The sequence below is a fragment of the Thermobia domestica genome, chromosome 16, assembly GCF_964235325.1.
Source record: "Thermobia domestica chromosome 16, izTheDome1.hap1.1, whole genome shotgun sequence".
Lineage (NCBI taxonomy): Eukaryota > Metazoa > Arthropoda > Insecta > Zygentoma > Lepismatidae > Thermobia > Thermobia domestica.
Window position 1 is genome coordinate 58,851,775 of NC_137469.1, and position 27,160 is coordinate 58,878,934.

Below are 27,160 nucleotides of genomic sequence, written 5' to 3' on the forward strand. Positions count from 1 at the left end.
TGCCCGTGAGGCTAACTGATATGATGATTAATGCAAGTGAATCATGATGGACTAATTGGTAGAATGAATGAGAATGTGGAAGGAAACAGGAGTACCTCGGAGAAAATCCACGGACACGATGTTGTCCACCATACATTTACTTGGCCGGGGATCGAACCAGGGTGCCCATGCACCAGAGGTAAGCGCTCTACCACTGAACCACGTGCCCCTAATGTACTGAATAGTAATATAATATGCGAACAGATACACTTAGAGAAGACACGAGTAAAGTTACAGAGAAATGAGAGAATTGAACACAAAAGAAACATGATGTTGTAAGGAATGAGTACCACTTAGATATGGGTAAATGAAAAAAAAAAAAAATACCCAAAGACCAATCGATATATATTACTAAGAAGAACACATAGGCCTATGCCAGTATGAAAGCTCATGCGCAGGTTTTGAGAAATCACGAGATACATTTTTCTTTTCCTCGTAAACCTAAAGACTGATGCTGTACAAGAACCACTGCATTTACTAAGGTAAAACGAGAGGTCGCGATGACTCAGAGGTAGAGCGTTCACCTCTGGTGCAGGGGGTCACGGGTTCAAACCCTGCTCCCGCCAAGTGAACTTTGTGGTGGACAAACACCGTGTGCGTGGATTTCCTCGGGGTTCTCCCGTTTCCTCCCACTTTCTTCATTCCACCATTTCATTCATTTCTCATCATCACCGTCTCCTCTAGCCTAGCCGGCATAACCGTGGGGCGTAAAACTCAAAAATTTCATTTCATTTTAAGGTGAAACGAATGGTGAAGTATATATTCATCAATATCTTCATTATGACGCGAAACGACTGCATACGTGGCTTTACCCCAAATGCTTGAAAGAGTTAAGGGTTAACAAAAGTACCTCGGTAGACATGTTCAAGCTTGTTAACACCTTTTGGCTTAGGGGAAAATGCCACGATTGCAAAAATAATAGAGAAAAGTATCGATGGGAAAACACAACAAGTACCAAAAGCCACGCAACGTATCTCATTTTAGGAATTATCCCTCATTGGGAACTGCCAGTTGCGTTATTCCTTCTTTCGCCACTACTACTGCCACCTATCGTGGAAGAGTCTTAACTATGAAAGTATACTATACAAGTGACAGGGGATAAATAACTTCATTATCTACACATCAGGGATGTAGATAGAGAGAAAACGTTCTATCTAAAGGTGTAAACAGGTCGTGATGAAGAAGACAAGCTTGAAAGGGTTCCACAGGTTATAACAAAACAAAATTTGCATATTCTTTTTTCCTTCTTTCTTTTTAGAAATAGGGTTGGAAGAAAAAATACGAAACCTACAAACATCAACAGAAAAGTTTGTCGAGAGTTGAATACCAAAATCTCATTTGATATGCGGCCGAAAAACTGAACTAAGAAAAGAATCATTCCGCAGGTATAGTCAAGACGGCCGGACCCCCCGCTTAGTAGACTAAAGACGTCACTGGAATAATGATAATAATAATAATAGTAGTAGTAAAAGTAATTTTGTGACCATGAAAAAATGAATCTGTTCCGTCTGTGTTAACCAAAGTATGTATTCCACGAAATATTACGAAGTTAGTTATGGAAAGAGGACTGAAGAACGAAAAAACACCTGTTCTTATTGTTGTACTTCATATACTTTTATTGTTGGATGAGTCAGGGGACTTAACGGTGTTGACTTCTTACTACATCTATTTTTTTTTCAGTCCATTGATTTATTGAGGAACTATTTTTTTTTGTTTAATTTTAACTTAGCGGGAATTTTAATGATGTGAGATTTTACTGATGTCTTCTTTAAATCTAATTAAATGTCCTTAAAAATAAAAAATAAAAAAAAAGATGCGAACAACTATAACCGAAAACTAAAAGAACAATGGATCAACGCTGTAACTTAGGTTTTTTCTAGGGGGAGGGGGGCAAGCATTAATACGCGTATTTGAGCCCTCTAGAAAAAAATTTCGTAATCCTTGGCCCCCTCTTTTCACCTTTCCCTTACTCTTTATGGGCCCCCCGGAACCTGTGGGCCCTTCCGCACCGCAAGATCTGCGGGGCCGTTAGTTACTCCCCTGGGACCGTTCCATACATGACAAATTAATTAAGGGAACAATATTGACAAATCTCAGAGCCATACGAATAAATATTATTTCTATGGACCCTATCGAAATGGGCCCGCAATTCATTTTTGTTTTATTTACCTTTTGTGTGCTGTTGTGTTTAAGTAATGTAGTGAAACTGTTTGATGCTTCATTTATGATTTCGTGTTCGTATCGTATATGGAGTAAGAAAATTTTGTCTTAAAATGGGCCCACCTCAAACGGCGGGAAGCTTCCTTGGGAGAGGGAGGCAGTTGCTCCCCTGCCTCCCAAAAGTTACGGCCCTGCAATGGATGATCAAAAAACATCGTTAAATAACATATAGGAATACTTTTATCCGAGATGTGAAATAAAGTCATTAATAAGGTGAAATGAAAGTAATATTGGGAGTGATATACGAGTGAGAAAAAGAAATAAATATGTTCTCAAACACGTTCAAAGTAAATTCACAAATACTTTTTGAAGATATACTACTCTTCCTTTACGTTTTAACGTAATTAATAAGTAAGGAAACAAAAGAGATGAAGAATACCGGAGATGAAGAGTACCAAAGCAATATCGGATACCCATGGACGCCGGAAGAAAATTTTCTAGGGAAGGGCATCTCCCTGGTTGCTATATTACGTTTGTTTTTTTTTTTTTTTTATATTTGTATTAGGAAAATTTTAAGAAATTTAATACATTTTCGTGAGCCGGGTGGGGGGCAGCCTACCTTTTGGGCGCCCATGCAGATAGCGGTGTGTCTACAAGACATTCAGAAAGGCACTTGAAACAATTTGTATTGAAGAAAAATACCATAAAGAGGGTAAACGGCTCCTGGACGGGACGTGTTATCATCTCCATTATCTTCAAATACACTCTCAATAATTAGTCAGGTTTCTAGCTAAGCAAGCCACTATCGCACTTCACATCTCTCAACAACAACTGGCGTTTCATGGTTGAATGAACTTTCTCTTTTTCCTGAAAGCAGCATTGCAACCTTCTGTCTTAAGATAAAAATTTTTAAATCTAAATATTTAACAGAATAAGAAGATATCACTAATAAGTTTAATTTCGAGAGTACACTAAGTAATACGAAGTACATCGCACATAATCTTATTATTAACTTCCTAGTAATGATAGGAGACAAGACTTGAAACTTAAGGCTTTTATAAGATTCAGGAGTGGTAGTTAAGTCTTGCGAGTGACGTCTTTCTGGACTATCTTCTCAAACGTGAATCAGTTTTATCAAAAACTACTCAGGTGATTCTGCTTATATTTCATAAATAAATGTTTAAATCCAATAACCTAATAATAATGTGCAAAACAAATTCTTATATTTAAAAAAATATATGCAGGAAAGGTAATTTCCTGTTGGGGCTGACTTTTTTTCTCTCTAATAAGGCGTGCGATTTTATTGATACTTCCTTCAACTTGCAGAAATAACTCTGCTTGGGGTTGCAATATATCAAGTCTATTTTAAATAAAATGGGTAAATTCTACCCCATGTTTCACGTTTGAACATGCTCATAAAAAATAATTTTCCAGTGAAACCTACGAAATAAATTATTCGATTTTATTAAGATATGTGTACATTTATCTTCTTTAGCGCATTCAAACAATCCTCACTTCCTGCGATTGAAAATAGTAGGATTAACGGGAAAACAACTATCTTAGACTTTTGAATTTCCATATTTCAAATAATATAATAAGAAAATAATTTTCTGTGAAGACGTTCGCCAAAATTGCTAGATTTTGGCATAATAAAGCGTATAGTTTGTTTATGGCTTAACAAATGTTCCAATGCATGCAGTTAAAATAGATCAAGACCCCGTTATTCTCCCGATATTCTGAAAGTTATTTTCATAACTTTCGTGAAAAGTATTCGCCTTTAAACAACGTAGTATATATATATATATTGCTTGCGATTTAAACTACTGAAGAATGGTGATAATCATAGGTATGTTATCCCGTTGGTACTTGAAAGTCACTTCAATAGTAACTTTCGTAAAAAAAAAAAAAAAAGAAAAAAAGAAAAAAAAGAAAAAAAAGAAAAAAATGGTGTAATATGTGCATTGTACTATATTATTTCTGATGCCTGAAAGTTACCGGGATTTCCTTGAGTTTAAAATCAATCAAGAATGAAGAAGGTATTCTTTTGAACATGACTTTAAAATTCATTTTGTGATGATAAATTACATTTAAAAAAATCAAGCTATCGGAATCATAAATAAAAAATACTACATGTAGTCGAAATCATATTCGATATTACGGCACTAACGGGGAGGGATGGAGCTGGGTGACCCCTGCTCCCTATGCCAGTACTTCAAAGCATAATCATGGGACATTAAATGAGAAAAAAGACCGTGTCAGAAGAAAATCGGCGATGCTTATTATTATTATTATTATTATTATTATTATTATTATTATTATTATTATTATTATTATTATTATTATTATTAGTAGTAGTAGTAGTAGTAGTAGTAGTAGTAGTAGTAGTAGTAGTGGTGGTGGTATGAAAAATATTTCCTACTGTTTGCTAGATTAATATTCGCGTGTAACCTAGCATTTTAAAGCCCTCTGTTTTAGGGGGGGTTTCCAGGAGTTGGCACCTTAAATTTGGATGTTTCTTCAAGAGATTATTCAGTGTGTTAGCACATCCTAGGCAAAATACTGCTGGTTAGAATATCCACAAGAATTTATGACATGCGACATTCACATTTATAAAATGTCACGATAAATTATATGGTGTCTACTAGTAGGTCCTACTAAGTAGACTACAACCTCGAAGCGCAATATCAACTTCCCTTCACACTTTATCCAGTCTTAGGACTGGCAGTGTAATGGTAGTGTATAAATTATTACCATTACATTAACGTGCTTAAAGGTTAACAATTGCAGGGCAAATATACTTCCCTTTGTCATTATTAATTTCATTAACTAAATAGCAAGTGCAGGGTTAAATACTCCCTTTTTCAGTTATTAGTTTCGTTTAAACGAAGGTTAAATATATATATATATATATATATATATATATATATATATATATATATATATATATATATATATATATATATATATATATATATATATATATATATACTACGTTCTTAAAAAGCGAATACTTTCCAAGAAAATTATCATGGAAATAACTTTCAGAATATCGGGAGAATAATGGGGTCTTGATCTATTTTAACTGCATGCATTGGAACATTTGTTAAGCCATAAACAAACTATACGCTTTATTATGCCAAAATCTAGCAATTTTGGCGAACGTCTTCACAGAAAATTATTTTCTTATTATATTATTTGAAATATGGAAATTCAAAAGTCTAAGATATTTGTTTTCCCGTTAATCCTACTATTTTCAATCGCAGGAAGTGAGGATTGTTTGAATGCGCTAAAGAAGATAAATGTACACATATCTTAATAAAATCGAATAATTTGTTTCGTAGGTTTCACTGGAAAATTTTTTTTATGAGCATGTTCAAACGTGAAACATGGGGTAGAATTTACCCATTTTATTTAAAATAGACTTGATATATTGCAACCCCAAGCAGAGTTATTTCTGCAAGTTGAAGGAAGTATCAATAAAATCGCACGCCTTATTAGTAAGAAAAAAAGTCAGCCCCAACAGGAAATTACCTTTCCTGCATATATTTTTTATATATAAGAATTTGTTTTGCACATTATTATTAGGTTATTGAATTTAAATATTTATTTATGAAATATAAGCAGAATCACCTGAGTAGTTTTTTGATAAAACTGATTCACGTTTGAGAAGATAGTCCAGAAAGATGTCACTCGCAAGACTTAACTACCACTCCTGAATCTTATAAAAGCCTTAAGTTTCAAGTCTTGTCTCCTATCACTACTAGGAAGTTAATAATAAGATTATGTGCGATGTACTTCGTATTACTTAGTGTACTCTCGAAATTAAACTTATTAGTGATATCTTCTTATTCTGTTAAATATTTAGATTTAAAAATTTTTATCTTAAGACAGAAGGTTGCAATGCTGCTTTCAGGAAAAAGAGAAAGTTCATTCAACCATGAAACGCCAGTTGTTGTTGAGAGATGTGAAGTGCGATAGTGGCTTGCTTAGCTAGAAACCTGACTAATTATTGAGAGTGTATTTGAAGATCATGGAGATGATAACACGTCCCGTCCAGGAGCCGTTTACCCCATAAAGAAGATACAAAAGAGGTGATATTGGACACTCTTGTATGCAGAACTGAAAAAAAAAAAACCTCATCTCCAGGATATAGGAAAGGGAAAAAAAAAGAGATGGCAACAGTAGTACTATATTCGGATGACTCGTGAGCTCATTCGTGGCTCAGCGGTTAGCATATGCGCCTTTGGCGTGGGAGACCCGAGTTTGATTCCCGGCGGGTGTTCATGTAGTTCGGATTCCACGTTTATCAGTAGGTTCACGTCTCATACAGCTTGGCTGCTGATTGCTGAAAGGGACGTAAAAATTTTAAATTAAATCAAAAGAGAACTACCTTTCTAATATTACACCTAGAATAGTGTGGTGTACATTATAGAAGCGAGGCATAGTCTACTTTTATATTTCCTAATTTCCATCGCCTTATCCTTAATCAATTTCATTATTTCATAGTTAACGTTGTCTTGTCTCGCAAAGTAGTAAGAAATATGTCTTGTCTCGGAAAGTGTACCTGTTTCCACTGGAAGAGCTCACTTTCTCTCCACTCGTAACTGGTCACGAAAATTCTTTTTGGTTTCATCTCATGGGCAACTCTAATTTGAGCTACGTAAAAAATAATCAATATTGATGAAATACTGTGTATATTTTCTTTATAGCATACTGGTCATCACCATTGGCTGCTGTGGAAATTGGTCAAGGATAAATAGGTAACAGAGGGTAACTTTTCCCAAACTCCGAAACTTCCTTTTTTAGATAATATGATAAAATAATTTTCTTCGACACCTTTCATCAAAATTACTCGATTTTGGTGCAATACACTGATTGAGACTTCCCAATCATCACCACAGTATGTAACTAAAATCAAAGAAGAATAGAGATGGATTTTCCCTCCCTCCTCCCTCCTAATGTTTCACAATATATTTTGTAAATAAAATATTCAATTTGGGTGGAACTTGACATAAGGGTAAGAGTGGATCTGAAAAGGAAGCAGGATGGATGACGCCACGCCATCCCTCCGTGCCTATCTTTGTCCACTGTACTTTTTTTTAGGAAGTGGAGGGGCGCCATAGATATTTTTTGGAGTGGAGGAAGGGCGTGCCCCCGTGTTTCCCCTTACTTTTACCCCTGACTCGACATACACTTTTTCTAAGGTTTCCCTAATCATCTGTACTGCTTTGGTTCAAAATATGTCGAGAATGAGACTAGATTTAACTCCCCACCCCATCCTGCGATTTAGAAAACGTATTCCTCACTAGTTTTCGCAAGAATCATTCGATTTTGATAGAATATGGTGTATGTACAGCTTTTGAGATTTTCTCACAATTTCTACTGTTTGAGGCTGAAATCAGTCAATAATGGGGGAGTGAATTTATCTCTCCCCTCCCAATTTAAAAATATGCATTCTGCGAGACTTTCGTTAAACTTATCCTGTTTCTATGAAATAATGAAATTGATGAAGGATAAGGCGATGGAAACTAGGAAATATAAAAGTAGACTATGGCTCGCTTCTATAATGTACACTACACTATTCTAGGCGTAATATTAGAAAGGTAGTTCTCTTTTGATTTAAGTTTTTACGTCCCTTTCAGCAATCAACTGCCAGGCTGTATGAGACGTGGACCTACTGATAAACGTGGAATCCGAACCACATGTGCACCCACCGGGAATCAAACCCGGGTCTCCCACAGCAAAGACGCATACGCTAACCGCTTAGCAACGAAGGAGCTCTGGTAGTCCTCTTTTATCCCACTCCACATCTCTCACCAAGAACCAATGCCTATTCCGTAGCCTGCAATCTAAGAAAATGTTCTCTGTTACAACCTCTGTAACGTAAGCTATCCCTAGATGACGTGTATCAGAAGCAAATTAACTCCGATATTATTGAATGGACACGTGATTAGAATGTGTTTATTATAGTGTTTGGGAATGACAACCATTATTCCGGCTGGTAGAGTTATCCTGGAGGTAGGTATACATCCCAATTCATCACAAAAGAAGACGATTGAGTTTCTTTTGTGTTGAGACGGGCTTTTTTTTTTTTTTTTTAAATCTTATTCGGATGTTTTTACCATGAAAACAGGGAGAGGTAATTTTATCTTCGGATTTTCTTTTTTATTCAGAAGAAAAATAAAACTTCGGCTTCTGTGCTTCACGTACCATGAATGCTAACTTCTTTCAATGAAGTTTCTAGACTCATTAATATGGCAAAAGTGTTACATATTGGATGCACAAGAAATTGTTCGGTGTAGAGACGGTTTCATGAGAAGAAATTAAGATAATGATCTTTAACAACAGTGAATAAAATCTGAAATAATAATAATAATAATAATAATAATAATAATAATAATAATAATAATTATTATTATTATTATTATTATTATTATTATTATTATTATTATTATTATTATTATTATTATTATTATTATTATTATTATTTGTACGCTTTTGCTATTGTTATAATTTTCTTACTTTGCAGAGGCGGCTCGTAAGGATAGAATTATTATTTTTACTTGTGTAATTTCCCTTACAAAGTCGTCACTAAACGTGAATGATATGGAGAACCAAATACTATTGCGCGGTCCCGGGTTCGATTCCTGGTGAAGGCACTCGGTCGAAAAAGTGTAAAAAGCTTTTTCAGTCCAGCCATCCTGAATGAGGTTTTCCTGAGTTTTCCTCATTCACACCAGGCAAATGCCAGGGTGGTATCTAACATATAGGCTCCAGACCGCTTCCTTCTTTCCCTTTCCCCGGATAGTGTGCTCGCCAAGGGACGTCATCCTTCATACGTGACAAGCTAACATGGCCATAGATGCCGAAAGCCCAGAAATCTAAATCCTAAAATTCAAATACTATTGCAGAAGTATGAAGCTTTGAATAAGCAATGAAGCGTTAGAAATGTGAATATAAAGAAGTATAGATAAACCTAGCTGGGAGAAACGAAAAACCGTAATGAAGAACCGTTAACAAAATTTGGGAAGAGAACATAACTAGACATAGTTAAAAAGAAGTAAAGAAACTGGTTAAAAATTTTGTTTGAGAAGTTACATCATACGAGAACGGATGACCATGTTCCCTCGAAAGTCCTGTATTTGTGGCCAACTAATAGTTATAACCTTGTAAAGAGATAAGTCGACATAACATTCCCAAACGAATGTAAGCTATAAATCTTATGTGCCTTGTTGTGTTGCTTCTACAATATATTGAAACCTCTGTAAAAGAGAATACAGGGAATTAAATATGGATCTTATTTCGAGGAAAAAGAATTGTAAGCTTCGTCAAACCAATATTTAAAGCTCAAACTCCATACAAATTTGCTACTTTTTGTGGGCGAAACACATTGACAAAACGGAACAAAGTCTCAAAGCAACGCGGAACAAATACGCCGGACGCTTCGAGCCATCTGGTGTGTGAATTGAATGTAAGCGAGAGACATGTGTAGTCTCTGGATGGCATCGGGACGCTAGTTTATTGGGCTATATATTGTCGTCTATATGCGCCAAGACCACCCTTAGAGAACGCTATATACAACTCTCTCTGGTGTTTTAGTGCTGGTTCGGTGCATCTGCTAAACTGTGCGAAAAAAAAAAGAGCGATGACTTCGTTAGTTGCAAAGGTTGTTGAACTTCATATTCAGGCATACACAAGAAGTGGGTTTTTAAAGGTTATATGTCTGTACTTAAGTGCTTCCACATCATAGTGTCGGCACGGGGGTTGTAGGGCCAGCAGCAGCACTGTCTGGAAACATAATTACTTTTCAAGTAACTAACATTATGTATCAAGGAACCCCAAAATTCATCACCGCGGAAACTAAATACCGTACCGAGCAAAGTAGTTCAAGTGATAGAGCCTTGGCTTCGCATTCGGGAGGTCGTGGGTTCGAATCCCGCTGCCGACCATCCTGACTGAGGTTTTCCAGGGTTTCCCTCAGTCCTACCAGGCAAATGCCGGGATGGTACCTACTCAACAGGCCCTGGCCGATATCTTCCTAAATCCTTTCCATTGTTGTTGTTGTTGTTAGATATCCAGTATAAAATGGCTTGTGAGCTGTATCTGGTGATTGTTAAATAAATAATAAATAATAAAATTCCATCCTGTCGATGCAATTCTGATTAAATTATTTTTACTCAACTTCCTTATTATTCTTCCATCCTACAGAAAGGTATCTTTCTTCCAGATATCTCGAGAAAGTCTACGCATATTTCCCATGCGAGAGATGTATTTTGCTCAAGAGATATGTTCCACCCGGTGCTGATCTCAAAGATTATTTCAGGAACGAAGGGCAGGGAATTTCCTAGCAGAGTTATAAAATTCTTCGACGGATCCATAACAAATATGGACACCTTCGTTCATGCTCAATATGGGTTTCCAATATATTTACATAACTATGTTCACCCCTCTATACCCCCACGAGGGAAATCTGAAATCACCACTGTTTCACCTGCCTTAGATATATGGATTTGTTGTGTAATATACAATTACTTGTATCTATTATGAAATTCTACCATCATTATCACTGAACTATCGTGGCCTACAATAAAATTTAGTACAAGTAGGACGTTCAAATATATCATGAATGATTGTTACATCTAGGTACATTATTTCCGGAACGCCATTTAATTATTAATTACTAGCTTTCCTGTGCAGTCTCCCTGCCACTGGGATACACTTCTTTCGAGAATGACACAGCTTAATGCGAAGAGTAGATGTTCTAGATCTTTATGTTGGTCCATTCTTATACTATGACAATAACCTCTTCATTAGAACTAGGGGGCGCGGTGGGTCAGTGGTAGAGCGTTCACCTCTGGTGCTTGGGGTTCCGGGTTCGATCCCAGCCCCCGCCAAGTGAACTTTGTGGTGGACAAACACCGTGCTCGTGGGTTTTCTCGGGGTTCTCCCGTTTCCTCCCAGTTTCTTCATTCCACCATTTTCACTCATCTCTCATAATCACCGTCTCCTGTAGCCTAACCGGCCTAACCGTGGGACGTAAATCTCAAAGGTTTCATTTCATTTTTCTTCATTAGAACTGAATTCCATCTTTCCGTTTAAAATCCACTGGAATGTACTAGCACACTCGTATTTCATCATAGGCAACAACAGAACTTTAAAAATTATTTTTTATCTGTTTCATACAGCTGCTCAAGTTGAGTGACTTGTAACTTATTGTTATAGTGACTGTAAAAAATCTTTTTCATACCCTTCCCTTTTCCCTTTTACATATAGATTTTTTTTCTGTCTTCAGTGCTTGTGTATTTGAAGCTTTCAATTTTACATAAAATTTTTATTTTAAAAGTCCATAACCTTAAATAACATATTTAATTACGACTAAATACGTTATGAAGTGAAAATAAAATGTTTTAGGCGTCCTATTAAATTTTATTTCATTTAAGCATTCGCACTTTGCCGAGAAACAGAATTTTCAGTTAATAAATAAGCGTCAAATTTTCTTTCTTTGAGGTAATGATAGTAAAATTTATCATTTATAATATTCTTTATAATTATCAAGCTGGAATAATTAACAGAAAATTCTAGCAGTGATTGTTTTTCTCTCGTCACATCTAGCACAGATAGATGGAAGAGATGTGATTGGCAAAAATTACAGCTTCCAGATTAGCCGAAAGATGAGATCAGGAAGCGTCTTTCTTCTTGTGTTGTTTTCCGGCAAGGATGTGCAACTAGATTATCGTTAAAATTTACAGTTTTTAAAGTCTTAGTTTAGCAAGTGCAACAAACTTTCAGAAAATTAACGGAAATACATAAATATTTTAGAAAGTAAGTAATGTATATATGCATTGGGAATCATATTTGCAGCCCACAGGAATTAAATAATATTAAAGCTGATAATGGATACTGCGTTGGTTGAATAGGCAACCATCTTGGAAAAGCTAGTGAACATAAATAATGGTTGCTGGAATATAAAATCTTCTAGTTTATTTTTTCTTGCTCACGGCTGATTCTTGTATATTTAAAAGAAAGAAAAAAAAATAGTTTTTGATTTGACTCAAAATTTTAAAATTGCAAAGGTAGTGTTTACGTGAGGCATGTCTGTGTAGACATTGAGAGAAGACGTTAGAAATGAAATGAAATGAAATTTTGAGTTTTACGTCCCACGGTTATGCCGGTTAGGCTAAAGGAGACGATGATAATGAGTAATGAATGAAATGGTGGAATGAAGAAAGTGGGAGGAAACGGGAGAACCCCGAGAAAACCCACGCACACGGTGTTTGTCCACCACAAAGTTCACTTGGGAGAAGACGTTAGAGACTGCCATTGATGTTCTACCTTCGCATTCGGGCTTCAAAATGGGGAGGGAAACACCATCAACTACCGTACTCACATGGTTAAATTTAAGACGATTTTCACAACAGTTTCAACATTTGTTAAATTTAAGACGATCTTTCACAATTGTTTCTCTATTTGTTAAATTTAAGGTGATTTTTTACAATTGTTTCAACACTTGTTAAATTTAAGATGATCTTTTGCAATTGTTTCAACACTTGTTAAATTTAAGATGATTTTTCACATTATTTCTGTACTTGTTAAATTTAAGATGAACTTTCACAATTATTTCTGCACTTGTTAAATTTAAGCGATCTTTCACAATTTGTTTCAACACAAGTTAAATTTAAGATGATTTTTCATAATTGTTTCTTCATTTGCTAAATTTAAGACGATCTTTCACAATTGTTTCTCTATTTGTTAAATTTAAGGTGATCTTTTACAATTGTTTCAACACTTGTTAAATTTAAGATGATCTTTTGCAATTGTTTCAACACTTGTTAAATTTAAAACGATTTTTTACAGTATTTCTGCACTTTTTAAATTTAAGATGATCTTTCACAATTATTTCTACACTTGTTAAATTTAAGATGATTTTGCACAATTGTTTCAACACTAGTTGAATTTAAATGATTTTTCACAATTGTTTCTTTACTTATTAAATTTAAGATGATCTTTCACAATTGTTTCTACACACGTTAATAGAACTGTTACAACACTCAAAATTTTATTTCAAATTTTCCAGTATCTTCCATGTCAACAAGTGCGTCAACAACAATTTATGTGTCTTCATTGGTTGAACTTCTTGACGAACTAGCATGTTGTTCATTTTCAATTCTTTTTCGTTCCTCTCTAAATGACTTGAATAGATCATACGCTCTATATCACGTTCCTCATCAAAATAATTTTTAAGTTAACGTGTAAATAAGACAGATTGACACCTTCATTTCTGAAAAATTTAATAATAATTAGGGATGGCCAGAACCGGTTCCTGGTGGAACCGATTTTCGGGTCTGAACGGATCCGGTTCTAGAAGATCCGGTTCCGGAACCGGTTTTTCGGATCCAGGTCTGGAACCGGTTCTTCGGATTCAGGTCTGAAACTGGTTGTTCGGACCCAGGTCTAGAACCGGGTTTTCGGATCCAGGCCTGGAACCGGTTCTGAAAACCGGATCTTCAAGAACCCCCGCTGGAACCGAAAATTTGTGACCATCCCTACGCTAAACCCGAGCTGCTGGCAGGCTGTGAACAGTGTGCTAGATGAAATGCTGGAATCAACAGCCAGGCGCCCAGGCGGCGGCCGCTTGTCTTATTTGGCTAAATAAATTGGGTAACTGAAAAACTCATTGGCTAAACAGGCAAACTGGCCAACTCATTTGACTAAACACCCACTGGTGGACCAAAATTTTTTTCTGGGGGCACAAGAGTAGAGATATGTCCTTTTCTGACCGCCCTGAGGCGATATTATTTTAATCGTAGCCTTTTACGCTGTATTATGGGCTTTCTAGCGCCGCGGTGTTGCCAAATTATGCCCTAAAGGGTTGAAATTCCCTATATTTTGTATATTTATAGTGTAAATTATGCAACATTGTAAGATATAATTTAATTAAATTTTGATATCAATTTAATTAACCCTTTAATTAAACTCCTATCAAATTGATTACCCCTTTAATCAAACAGCTATTAATTTATTCAATTAAAGATGATTACGTAGAATTAATGTAATCGCGTATGATGATATATGTACCGTTATTACCTTATAGTGGTATTTAATTACAAAAGGGTTTAATGTATTATTTTGGATTGATAACACGTGTTAGATGGTGCCGTTGGCGCCATTACTGTCTGGTTATGCCGCAACTTTCCTTTATACTTTCCCCGCCCGTTCACTTTGTATATTACCGACTGCCGCGTTGTATTGAACGTTAGTTTTTTCGCTGGCGCCATTACCGTTGCGCCGCCCGCTTTGTATATCCGCCGCTCGGTAGCCGTGGACGCTAATGGTATTTTCCGGCACACTTTATATGTTTACCCGATACTTTAACTTAAGTTAGAAGAGAAAGTTTACTTACCTTTGATAATATTCCGCCTCTGGTTATTTCCTGGTTGCAGTTGGTGGTTTATTGATGATGACGTAGAAGAACTTGTTGAGCGAACAAGCAAAATACCGCATTTTGTAATTTCCTGTTTTAGGATATATTTATAACCTCGGTTGACTTTTTGATTCAAATTATTATTAAACTTAATAAAATAATAATTCATTGAGTGAATATATGAATTTGATATTGTAATTTTATGAAATGTATTAATATTGTGCCTTTATTAATATTTTATTTTTATACATATGAAGCATATGTATTCTTCCTTTATCTTATACAGAATACACATACTTTAGTATAATGTACGTAAATAAGATTATATAATAGTATATGAAGCATATGTATTCTTCCTTTATCTTATACAGAATACACATACTTTAGTATAATGTACGTAAATAAGTTTATATAATAGTATATGAAGCATATGTATTCTTCCTTTATCTTATACAGAATACACATACTTTTTGCATTAAGTACCTTTTTAATTTTATAGGATGTAGAAATTAAAGGCATGAATATAGTTAAAATTTTATTGTAAAAATAATGACAAAAATTATATAGCAAAATAAAAAATAAAAAATTGTAAACATAATAAAATGAAAATGTAAAATATATAATAAAAATTAAAATGTACATATATAATAAAAATTTTAAAAATGAATGTATATAACAAAAATAATAATGTTGATATATAATAAAAATAAAAAAATGTAAAATATATAACAATTGATTAATATAATGATACATACAGTGTTCTAGTGATTGTTTGTACTTGATTAACTAATTTAATATTTGACAAATGGTATTTACTATATGAAAAAAAAAATCTATTTACAATATAATATATGAAAATCTATTTACAACATATGAAAAATTTATAATATATAAAAACTATTTACAATAATATACACATTGTGTCTTAAATACAATAAACATAATTTAAAATATTATTTACAATATGAAAAATATTATTTACACCTGAAGCCGTGGATCATAGGGTGTGAGGGGTCATGAAAGATTTAAAGAATTTGATAATATAGCATACCCGGGAATAACATGATAGAGTGTATAATTCTTACGTGTTTCCTTTTCATTCATAGCACTATTTATATTTTACTATTTATTCATTTATTTACAGTTTGTTCAATTTTATTAACAAGATATATATATATATTTACATTACATTTATGCACTCACACATTCACACATTTGCCAACCATTAGGCACGGTACCCAAAGGGTAATGTCCTGTAGTCAGTCGTGCTGTCAGGATTTAATCGTCGTCGTTTGTTGGATACCATTTGATGGGTCTTTGTTTCAGGACGTGAAACGATGACAAATCCCCGCTTACGGGTAATCCTACCTGGGATGTTTATTGTTTTCCTTTCAATTTTTCCACGAACCAGGTTGTAAAAATGCTCAAAATTTATTTCTTCACGCGTTCTATAATCCAAAGTGATACCCCGAATTTTATACACATAATCAAATTTTCCCGTCCCAATTTCTTTTAACCTATACGCATAATTTTTTGGCCCCAGACCTATAAATTTGTCTATTTCCCACCCTTCTGGTACTTCGTCGGTTAGTTCACCCAAGTAGGGCCCTAATGTAAGCGGAGATTTCTCATCACGGCGTTGTACAAACATGATGCTATCAGTATCACAATACAACACCTTATCGCGACCTACACTTGTCATCAAGTCATACAGTTTTAACCGCGCCCATGACGTAATGAACGCCGCAAGAACAACGTTTGAAAATTTCCAGGGCTTATTCTTATTTTCCGTATTATGAAAAGTAAGAATAAGATGTTTATCTCCGACGGGTAATACGCTTTGTACCTCGTATTGCGGTGCCCATAGATAATGCAAAAATTTTTCTGGTGTGTCAACAATTACGGATTGCGACAAGTCCGTTCTTTGTCCCCATTTCCCATAAAGCGAATTGAGGAATATCTTGGAGATATACCTCAGACCAGGGTTCGATTCAATATTTTTTTCATCTAATTGTATACCTTCATGGGCATAATAATCTGCTACGTATTTTTCTTCGTCTCCTTTGGTTTGACATGATGCAGGAAAACCTGAAGCCTCCTGCTTCATTTGGAGGAAAGAATTCACGTAGTTGCGGAACAAACTACGCGAATTACGATCCTCAGAACCGAACAGTTCGAATTCCCATACTTCAATAATTTGCAGAATTTTATATCCGGCCTTTAACGCTTTATGAAGTTCTGGGGTACAATACGTGTCTGTTAAGGCACGCTCGGCGTCGCAATGCGTGCAATCATTGATACCTTCTTCCATACACGTGCGACATAAGCCAAACATAAGTCGACCGTTACACGTATATGGGAGCACCGGAAAATACAAATCTTTTGGGGCAAAATGGTGCATTTTACTAACCCATTGATACTTCCCACATCTGGGAAGTCCGGCCCCTTGTATATTTTTGGTTTACCTACGGGCATTGGTTTACGTGCCATTACCCAAGGATACAATGATGTTACATCATAATACGCAATGAACTCATCGGAAGTACATTCGTACAACGCATTGAAACACTCAGTCCGACCACCATGAAAACCGTCCTTGGGTACAAGATGATTAACAAGATCCTTACACTGAGTTTTAATAAACTCTTGCAAACTCTTGTCATTTTTCACCATGTGGTCCCAATCACATTCCCACATTTCAACGAGATTAACACCTCGTTTCTTGAGGTAATTAGCTTTTATGATGGTCTTTTCGAAGCGATCTTGTAGGGATGTACTATCCTTAGAGGCAGAATCGAGACTGACGTGGCGCAATGCTGTAAAACAACGCTTACACCCGTGGAAAAAACATCCATGAAACTCATAAACTGTATTTGTTTTACTATCATACCCATCGACTTTATATTTACCAATACGCCTTTCCAATCCATTCCCTGAATGTTCAATTTTATTACCTTTGGTACGTTCTAAATACCGTAACCAATACAAAGCTTTTAGACTTTGCCGATCACGGTGATCGAACCCATAAGGCGGAATAATTGGAATGACCTCATTTGGTAAATATAAGGACCGATAAGTTAAAATTGCCAAACTTGCAATTGTAGGGGAGGAAATAAAACACTGGATACCATTTGTTTTTTCCTCGATTAAGTTCGAAAACTTAATCACAGCCTCTGCAAGAATCTTAACGTCATTCCTACAGTATTCCATCATCTCGTATTGGAGATCATACTCCTCGCCGCTTAAAGCACGTTCTTGGTGCCAGGCGATTAATTGTCCCCGTTCTTTCGGGCTGAGACTGTCTGCATCAAAATACTCTAAAGACGGAATTTTGCCTACATAATTTTGATTTTCGGATGTGTTAAATAAATATGGGAAATATCCCTTTCGCAAATTGCCAGATAAACCTAATGCTTCAGGGAGCCGGGACAATCTGACTCCCATATACAAATATGTGTCACGGAAATAGATTTTATTTCCAAGTCTCATTTCTACAATTTTTTGGCCCGTCATTATTACATCTGGTACGAGATCATGTTTTTCTATTAAGGTTCTTGCACAGAACTGCATGTCATAGTTACTTCCATTATGTGAAAGTACTATGATCTTCTTGAACATTGACCGACTTATTAGCACGTGACTAATAAATCCGTCAATATCCTGGAAATCAAACTTACGGGATCCATTTTTATCTCCACACACAAAACAGGGATCATCCAACTTTGTGTCTTTGCATTTATGGCAAATATTAATACAATTTACGAAATTCACGCAATGTTCTCGTTCTCCTCGTTCATTTTTGGGTAATAACATCGTCTCCACGTCAAACACAATGTACAAGAAGGTATCGACATGCTCAACTTTGGCAGCCTGAACAAAACAAATATGGTCACTATCCACATGCATGTAGCATGCTTTGCAGAAATGTTCACCACATTTGTGTTCAGACTTCCTGTTTCGCATATCGAACATATCACCACAATCGGGACAAACTTTCTTTAATTCACACATTGTCTTACCGCGCGCGATTACGTTTTTATGATTGGCAAAACATTCATGCGAAGGAAACAGTCGTAAACAATCATTACACTCGCGTTTAATATCGTCACCACAAGGCTCATGATATTTTTCACACGCAGGACACTTATATGCACACTTGTGATATTGTACATTATTATATCCTTGTAGACAATAGTGACAATAATTGTACTTGTCCAAAAGTGTAGTAATATTGGTAATCAGCTCATAATGTCCTTTTGTGTACAATATTAAGATTTGTTTGTTTGCATGAATTCCCGGATATATTATATTATACTCCCGAGTCATTTTGTTCTTCTCATAAATAACAATTTGATATTCGGGGGTTAGTTTGTTTTGGAATTTTTTCGCATCAGTAATAGTGCACCCATTTTGATGCTCAATGGTAACACCAGCATCATCGCACAAATCCTTAGCCTGCTTCAACAATCGCTCAGGATTGTTTTTTAATTTATACAGTTGTTCATATTTTTGATCGGCCCTAGCCTTCCCGAGGATGATAGACTTAGGAAGACAATAGACATTTCTTTCCATAGGGATGGTACACTTTTCCAAAAGAGTTGCATAATCCTCATATTTGGCCGATCCACGGGTTCGACCCCTTCCCTTGCGTGGATTAGCAATGTGGATCTTAAAATCCACCTTATTCCCAAAAAGAAAATGTTCATTACTATTTAAAACATTTTCAACTGTATGAAACAATATATTGGGGTTCAATTCCTTTTTAGGACGCCATGTCATGTACACTGGTTTGTTTAATTTTGACGCAGAACTTTCAATAGTAATACCAATGTACATATCATCATCGACGTCATTTAGCGTATGCTCTTGTACAAATTCAAATAATGAGCGAATATATGTTTGCGGGTCTTCGATTCCAATAGTGCGCATACGCTCAATGGTAACTTCCTTTCCACGCAGTCCAAAGTAAGGATAGTGCTTAGTTCTACTATTAACAATGCGAAAATAATCCCGTTTGCCTGCACCATACAATGTAGGTTCTAATGTAGAACATGTACTATGTTCTGGCGCAGAACTCGTACTAGCTCCCGGAAGAACACCCAATAACTCGTCGGAATCATCAGCAGTTAAGCCCGTAGTCTTCCCTGCAGACACAAATTCTCTAAATTTTTCACGCGCTGCTTCCAGCATATTGTCTTGACGAAAGAAGCCCACACGATACAAATCAATAATATCCTTCGCGGACTTGCAACTCTTCAATACAATAGCCGGTACACAGCCAAAATGCACAAATACCGCTTGCAATAACTTTACATATGATAAAGTGTTTACCCTCACACCCGTAGCATGGCATTGCGTCAACACTTCCCACGTAAAAAACACTTCTTCGGCATTATTATAGCCCCGAGCTTCCTGGGCCGCCAACATGGTGGAAATAACATTGTGCGCTTCCATTTTTTTTTTCAGTCTTCAAGCACTGTTTAAATAAAATAAGTAGTTTTAGTTTTCGTTAGAACTTTTTAAATATTCTTACACAATTTTGCACTAATGATATAATTAAAAGTTTTCGTGCTTCAAATCAGTTACTTAATTTTTCAACTTACTGAACACACTGTTTAACTTTATCGACAAGTCCGTTAGTACTTTCTGCCAGCAACAATTCGCAATGTCCCGTAATCAACTAATGATCACAACACGGAAACTACAATCAGGGATGTCTTCGCTTTTTAAAAAATTCTTCACTACTAACTGCCCGTGCAATTTTACTTGTCTTATATACACGAAAATATTGTAAATTCCACACGAAGTTTTCCGAACATTAACGAAGTTTTCCGAACATTAACGAAATTTTTCGAAGATTGCCAAAAAATACCAATCCTATATTAACACTGTTTATTGAAAATATAATTAAATGTTTATCGACAGATCCTGATAACTATAACTCCGTAAGTTTTTTCAGTTTACGAAACTGGCAAATCCACTCAAAGTTTCCAAAAACACTAAATGACAAAATCCTGTAATATTTATCTAACTGTTTTGCAATTGCAGCACACAACGTACAAACAGGAACGTCTTCACTGCAGCAGTCCTTCTTCTTCTATAGTGAACCGCCGCGGCTTGCTGAGCCGTATTTATACTTTCGGAAATGTAATCTCGTACCCAAATGCATTTAGTTTGTAATCTCGTACCCAAATACACTTACTTTAAAGTCTCGTACCCAAATATTTTAGTTTGTAATCTCGTGCCCAGACTGATTAATCATGTATTAACGAAAATATTTTCTAAAGTAATAATGTTATTTTACAAACATGTATTATTTAAAGTTATGTGACGTTCTCGAAGTTTCCCGAACTTAACCGAATGTTTCCGAATATTTAATTTTACGGGCAATAATATTTTAATAGTTGAAAAGTGAACATATCTGATGTGAACATTCCAAAGAATAAAAAATCATTTCAAAATAACATTTGCAATAAAAAAAATCCAAGTAATAATAAACAGAAACACAAATTAATAAAAATAACCTAGTAAACAAACATATCAAAGAAGAAACAATTTAGCAAAAAAATCAAATAAGAAACAAGGTTAGCAAAAGGTTTAGAATAGTTTATGACCCAAAGCATCAGAACTTTATCAGACAAACAATATAGCAGAGATTTAAAGAATATACTGAATTAATCCACATAGGTTAGCAAATCCATATTTAATTAAGCCAATTATTATTAAACATACGATAGCATAGAAATAGCAGATTTTAAAGATAATGCAGTTCTATTCAAAATAGCATTCAAATAGTTAATTGTTACAAATTATAGTTAAGAAAAATTACGTATGGTTAGAATGAAAGTTCGATTACTTACAAATCATAGTTAAACACCAATCAACAGAGAAAATTTATTAAATAGGATTAGCAAAATTAAAATAATTAAATCATATTAGGAAAAGCATCATTATTTAAAAGATCAATTACTAAATTTAAAATACGTATAGTTAGAGAAAGCATATTAAATTAACAAACAAAATAAGAACAAATAAAATAATTAATATGATAACTGTTCTACAGTATTCAATGAAATGCATCAACAAAGAAAACTAATATATTTAATAAATATTTTGTGACTTTCTATTATTCAATTTGTAAATTTTGATTTATTGTAACTATTTTTATAATGCACTACTAATGAAAGTTCAGTTAATTTTGTTTTTATAAGTTAATCAAAACGTTAATGTTTATTTTAAATGACATTAAATTTTGCAATGGAATTCTTTATATGTTTACATGAAACTTTTTTGATTGCAAAATACATTTTTTCATATATTCGTTTCATCATATGAAACTCTTTGACTGTAAAATAAAAAATGTAAAAAAGTAATTAAAATTTAAATGAGTTGCAAACGAAAATATAATTTTACATGGTCTTAAATATTCATTAAGTTTATGTACTTAAACACATGTAAAGTTAGTTTACTCAAAATTATTTGTCAATATGTTTTTAATTATATACTCTTTATATTATAGTTTCATTAGATTAAAATATTGTTTTTATTAGTTCATTTATGTAAGTAACAAATATTTTTATTTTTATTAACAAGTTTTACAGGTTAAAAAAAAATGTATATGAACACTTACCGCCGCTGGGAAAACAAGAAATCCTTATCTAAATGTTCTTAGATGTCAAGAAGTGATAAATTCACAGTTGAGGATGAAACACTTGAATGCTGTAATAATAAAGAAAGACAATATTACTTTTACATGAAACATAAAAATTTGAAAATGTATATTACTAAACTGTAGAATTTGATTTGCAAAAATTTAACTATGTTGCATGCTACAAAAAATTTTAAGTGGTGTTAACAAAAATGCATGCTAAAAAATTTTTAAGTGGTGTTAACAAAAAATGTATCAGTTGTTAACAAAAAAAATGTATGTTGTAAATGGAAACATGTTATAAACTTTATGTTGTGCAAACAAATGCACGCTCTCAAAAATAAGTGATGCAAAATAATTCTTTCAAAAGTAATCTGCATGTTACAAAATAATGCACGCTATGACAAATGAAATGATGCAAAATAATTCTTTCAAAAGTAATCTGCATGCTACACAAGCTCAAAGCAGCTACTCGGTGAACTTACAAACTATTAAATATTGTCAATGATACTTACTTTACTTCTGTGAACTTTGATACTTTGGAATTCTTAATTCCGCTGCCACTTTTACTCCAATTAACTGCTTGCCCTGAAACAATGAAACATTACTAAGCAACACTTGTAATTTATTTTCCTAATCATTTTTATGATTCACTTCTTATTTTTTATTGGATCGTATCTTATTTTTATTATTTCGCTTCTTTTTTTATTGGTTCGTATCTTTTTTATTATTTCGCTTGCTAAGCAAGCTCAGAACCCTTACAGTGTGAACTTACAAAAATTTCTTATAGAAAGTCGTAATTTTAATAATGGATCGCTTCCATAAGAAGCTCCTTATTCATTTAACCTCTCGTAATAAATTACTCGAACACTTACAGTGTGATTATTTTATTCGTTCGTGTTATTTTATTTTATTGGTTCATTTGCGTAGCAAATTCAACTTTTTTTATTGGTTCGATTTCTATGAAATCTCAGAACACTTGTAGTGTGAACCTACAAATAATTTCAAAAATACTAAAAATTGAGAACTTGTAAATTACTCGGAACAACTATACTATGAATATTAGAATGATTAATCAAACTAACTCAACATAACTTAAGCTAATCATTTTTATATATTTGACTATTTCTATTTGGTCTTTCAATGTTGCTTTTTTATATGTTTGACTATTTCTATTTGGTCTTTCAATGTTCTTTCTTATATGTTTGACTATTTCTACTTGTTCTTTAAATGTTCCTTTCTTATATATTTGACTATTTCTACTTGGTCTTTCAATGTTTCTTTTTTTATATGCTTAACTATTTCTACTTGGTCTTTTAATGTTTCTTTCTTAACTTTGACGGATCATTTTCTGTGAAAACTTCTTATTAATTTAACCTCTCGTAATAAATTACTCGAACACTTACAGTGTGATTATTTTATTCGTTCATTTGCGACACAATTTTCTGGTATACTAGAGCAGCTACGCTGCGAAACTGTAAATAAATCGTATGCCAGAGCATACTCGCTAGAGCAGCTACGCTGCAAAACTGTAAAATATTCATTCTCTCCTAATAAATTAGTCGAACACTTCGTGTGAACTTGTAAATAATTCGTTTGCTAAGCAAGCTCAGAACACTTACAGTGTGATTATTTTATTCATTCGTGTTATTTTATTTTATTGGTTCATTTGCTTAGCAAATTCAAAAGAGAAACTTTGTTTCGAAAATACTAAGCTCGTTTTTAAAATTAGAAAGTCGTAAGAGCAGCTATGCTGCGAACGTACAAATGATTCGTATTATTTTCAATAATATTCTTGCAGAAACATAATTGGTCTATTTAAGTACAAAGGAATAAAAAATACCTTTGGTAGCAGAAAATATCTTGCTCCTCTGGTACTTTTGGTTGGTACTTCTCGATACTTTTTAGTACTACACCAGTAATAATGGTATTGCCACAAAAGGGTAACCTAAAATATAACATGTGTTAGAACATATAGTAAATATATAGTATTAAACCTTATACCTAACTATATATCTATATTTACATTAGAGATATAACCATATCTATATCTATCTATAACTATATATTTATATCTAACTATATCTATATCTATATATATATCTATATCTATCTATAACTATATATTTATATCTATATCTATATCTATATATATATATCTATATCTATCTATAACTATCTATAACTATATCTATAATTATATCTATATATAACTATAACTATATATATTTATATATATCTATTTATCTATAACTATATCTATATATATATATAACTATAACTATATATATCTATCTATATCTATAACTATATCTATATCTATAACTATATCTATATCTATCTTATATGTTAGTATACTATATGGTATGCCTAATATAAGATATAAGAACATGATATTCAGTATCTAAAGATATATATTTCTGAAATATGTATAAATCATTTGGTTCTGTTAGAATTAAATTTTCAAATAGCAGTACTATAAGATACTAGGAAGGTATACAGGTGATGTCAATGGAGTTTTGATAAGTTACGAGAAACTTAAAGGAAACATTTATTAAAAAAACGTCTACGAAAACAGAGTACAAAAAACAATACAAAGAAAAAACAAAGGCAAGCATAAGAAGAAAACATGCATAAAGACAAAACAGCAAATTTGGATTATACACAAACAGAAAGCTTCTACTATATACAGAAAGATAAAAGACATATGATAGTTAATGTCAAATAGTTTGGGTTAGGTTAAAGAAGTTATAATAGAATAACAGACAATCATCTTGAAAAAATACAAGTAGTAGTGCTAATAATAGTAAATAGCAGTAGAAGCCAAGCAAGAAAAATACTAAACACAATAGAATAGTACTCAAGCAGGTTAAGAAATTCTACTAGTAGTGCTAGCACCAAATAGCAGAGAAACCAACCAAGGAAAATACTAAACACAATAGAATACCAACCAACCATTTTAAGAAATATATAATGCTAGCATAATAAGGAACCCGTACATCACTCTTAAAATCATCTACAAAGAGGAGCACAATTGAAAATTCTAAGAGGCATCTAATAATAGAATTGATAACAGACATATAATAGCAAACAGGGAGACAGAAAACTTTTCAAATAGCTTAAGCTTAGTTCAGGATAGGGACATAAACTTGAGTATACATTAGTTAAAAGCATCATACTGGTTTAGCATTAAGAACTAGCGAACTAATTAGTTAGCAAGTAAAAGCAAACCATGAGCTTAAGTTTAGAGTTTAGGAAACATTTAAAGCTTAGTTGTTGTTCTGTATGGCTGCAAAACACTGTCACTTACTCTGAGGGAAGAACATAAACTAAAAAGTATTTGAAAACAAGATCCTAAGACGAATATTCAATCCTCGGAAATGGGGAATGGCGGAACTACATAATTTATACGGTTACCCAACATTGTTAGGATCGTCAAGTCTAGAAGGGCAAATCATGTAGCTGAAATGGAAGAACGCTTTCAAACTCTTGACTGCAAGACCAGTCGGAAAACAACCATTAGGAAGACGTAGGTGCTGCTGGAAGGAAAATATTAAGATGGATCTCCCAGAGATTGGAATACAAAGTAAAAAAATGATGCAAGAATAAAAGTCAGTGGAGAGCTTCTGTGAACCTCCGGGTTCCATAGACCATAGAGTTAGTTAAAGCTTAGCTGCGGACAAGATCTTAAAAGTTTAAAATAATTCAAAACAAATTATTCAGATCATGACCGTATTGGTCTTTATTAAGTATTGTAGGTCATTGACAGTTGACGAATGAGGCAAAGCACAAATACAATAAAATAAATTTAGTTCAGTACAATAACGGCAGGAATAAAAGTAGCGGCAGCAAAGTAAAAGAGGAAATCATGTAGTACAACAACAAAAAGAAAATATTTAGCGATTCATACCATAGAGTCAATGATGGACAAATATATTACATAACAAGTAAAGGTGAGTGGGCAGAATCAAGAATATGTTAGCTAAAGCATAGTAGGGAAAACCAAAGAAAGAGCGGATGAGGATGTAATTTATGTAAAATTGGAAGCCCATCAAAGTTAGGGTAGCACACAATAAATTGGAATAGCTTAGGTTACATAAAAAGGAGTCAGACTCAAGCAAGAGAAGATACTAATCTGTAAGAGATGGCTTGTTAAAGGAACTTTACTTAATTTACCTACTTCATCATATTATTCTATAAAAAAAAGAGATAGACATACCTAAAAAAGAGAAATATTCAATAGAGATAAACCAAGGAAAGAAACGGGGAATTTAGAAGCTGATCAAGGAAAGAGTAAAATAGAAATAGGTACAAATAGAACAAAAGGTGAAATAGAAATCTAATAGCATTCTGCATAGAACAAATAGGTAAAAATAGAGATACAACACAAAGAAAAGAAACTTTGATTAAAAAAAGGGCATACATGCAAAGAAAGAAAAAAGAGACAGACATGCAAAGTTTACATGGTAGTAGAAGAAAGAAGGTTAGATTACAAATGGAACAAAAAATAGCAGCAAAACAACAAGTAGTAGCCGATACTCATTAGTTCACATGCAAGCCATAGTAGTAGTGGTAATACTAATAGTAGTAGTAGCGGAAGTAGCGATAATAGTAGTAGTAGTAGTAGTAGTAGCAGCGGTAGTACTAATAGAGTATTAGTAGCAGTAGTAATTGTGGCAGTGGTAATACTAGTAGTAGTAGTAGTAGTAGTGGTAGAATACTAATAGCAGTAGTGATGGCAATACTAGTAGTCGATAGTATTAGTAGTGGTGGTAGTACTAATAGTAGTAGTAGTGGTAGTAGCAGTGGTAGTGCTGGTAGGATACTAATAGCAATAGTGATGGTAATACTAGTAGTAGGGATAGTAGTAGTAGTAGTAGAAATGATAGTAC

The 27,160-nt window shown here is 33.9% G+C and overlaps 1 protein-coding gene across 4 annotated transcripts in view; it reads right to left on the reverse strand.

Annotated features, from left to right (window-relative positions):
• The window catches only part of LOC145673072 (facilitated trehalose transporter Tret1-like), a 527,605-nt gene that overhangs the window by 22,052 nt on the left and 478,393 nt on the right, over nucleotides 1-27,160 (reverse strand). For 3 of the 4 annotated variants that reach the window (XM_081742422.1, XM_081742421.1, XM_081742423.1), the window contains 4 exons: nucleotides 24,112-24,216; nucleotides 22,784-22,856; nucleotides 22,251-22,339; nucleotides 15,385-20,096 (listed from right to left, as the gene is read on the reverse strand). The exons of the other annotated variant lie outside the window; for it this stretch is intronic. In XM_081742422.1, coding sequence (XP_081598548.1) covers nucleotides 16,880-20,074 — 3,195 coding nt within the window. In that variant the 5' untranslated portion in view covers nucleotides 20,075-20,096; nucleotides 22,251-22,339; nucleotides 22,784-22,856; nucleotides 24,112-24,216 and the 3' untranslated portion in view covers nucleotides 15,385-16,879. Of the gene's footprint in view, nucleotides 1-15,384; nucleotides 20,097-22,250; nucleotides 22,340-22,783; nucleotides 22,857-24,111; nucleotides 24,217-27,160 lie in introns of those variants that run through there. 4 annotated transcript variants of the gene reach the window in all.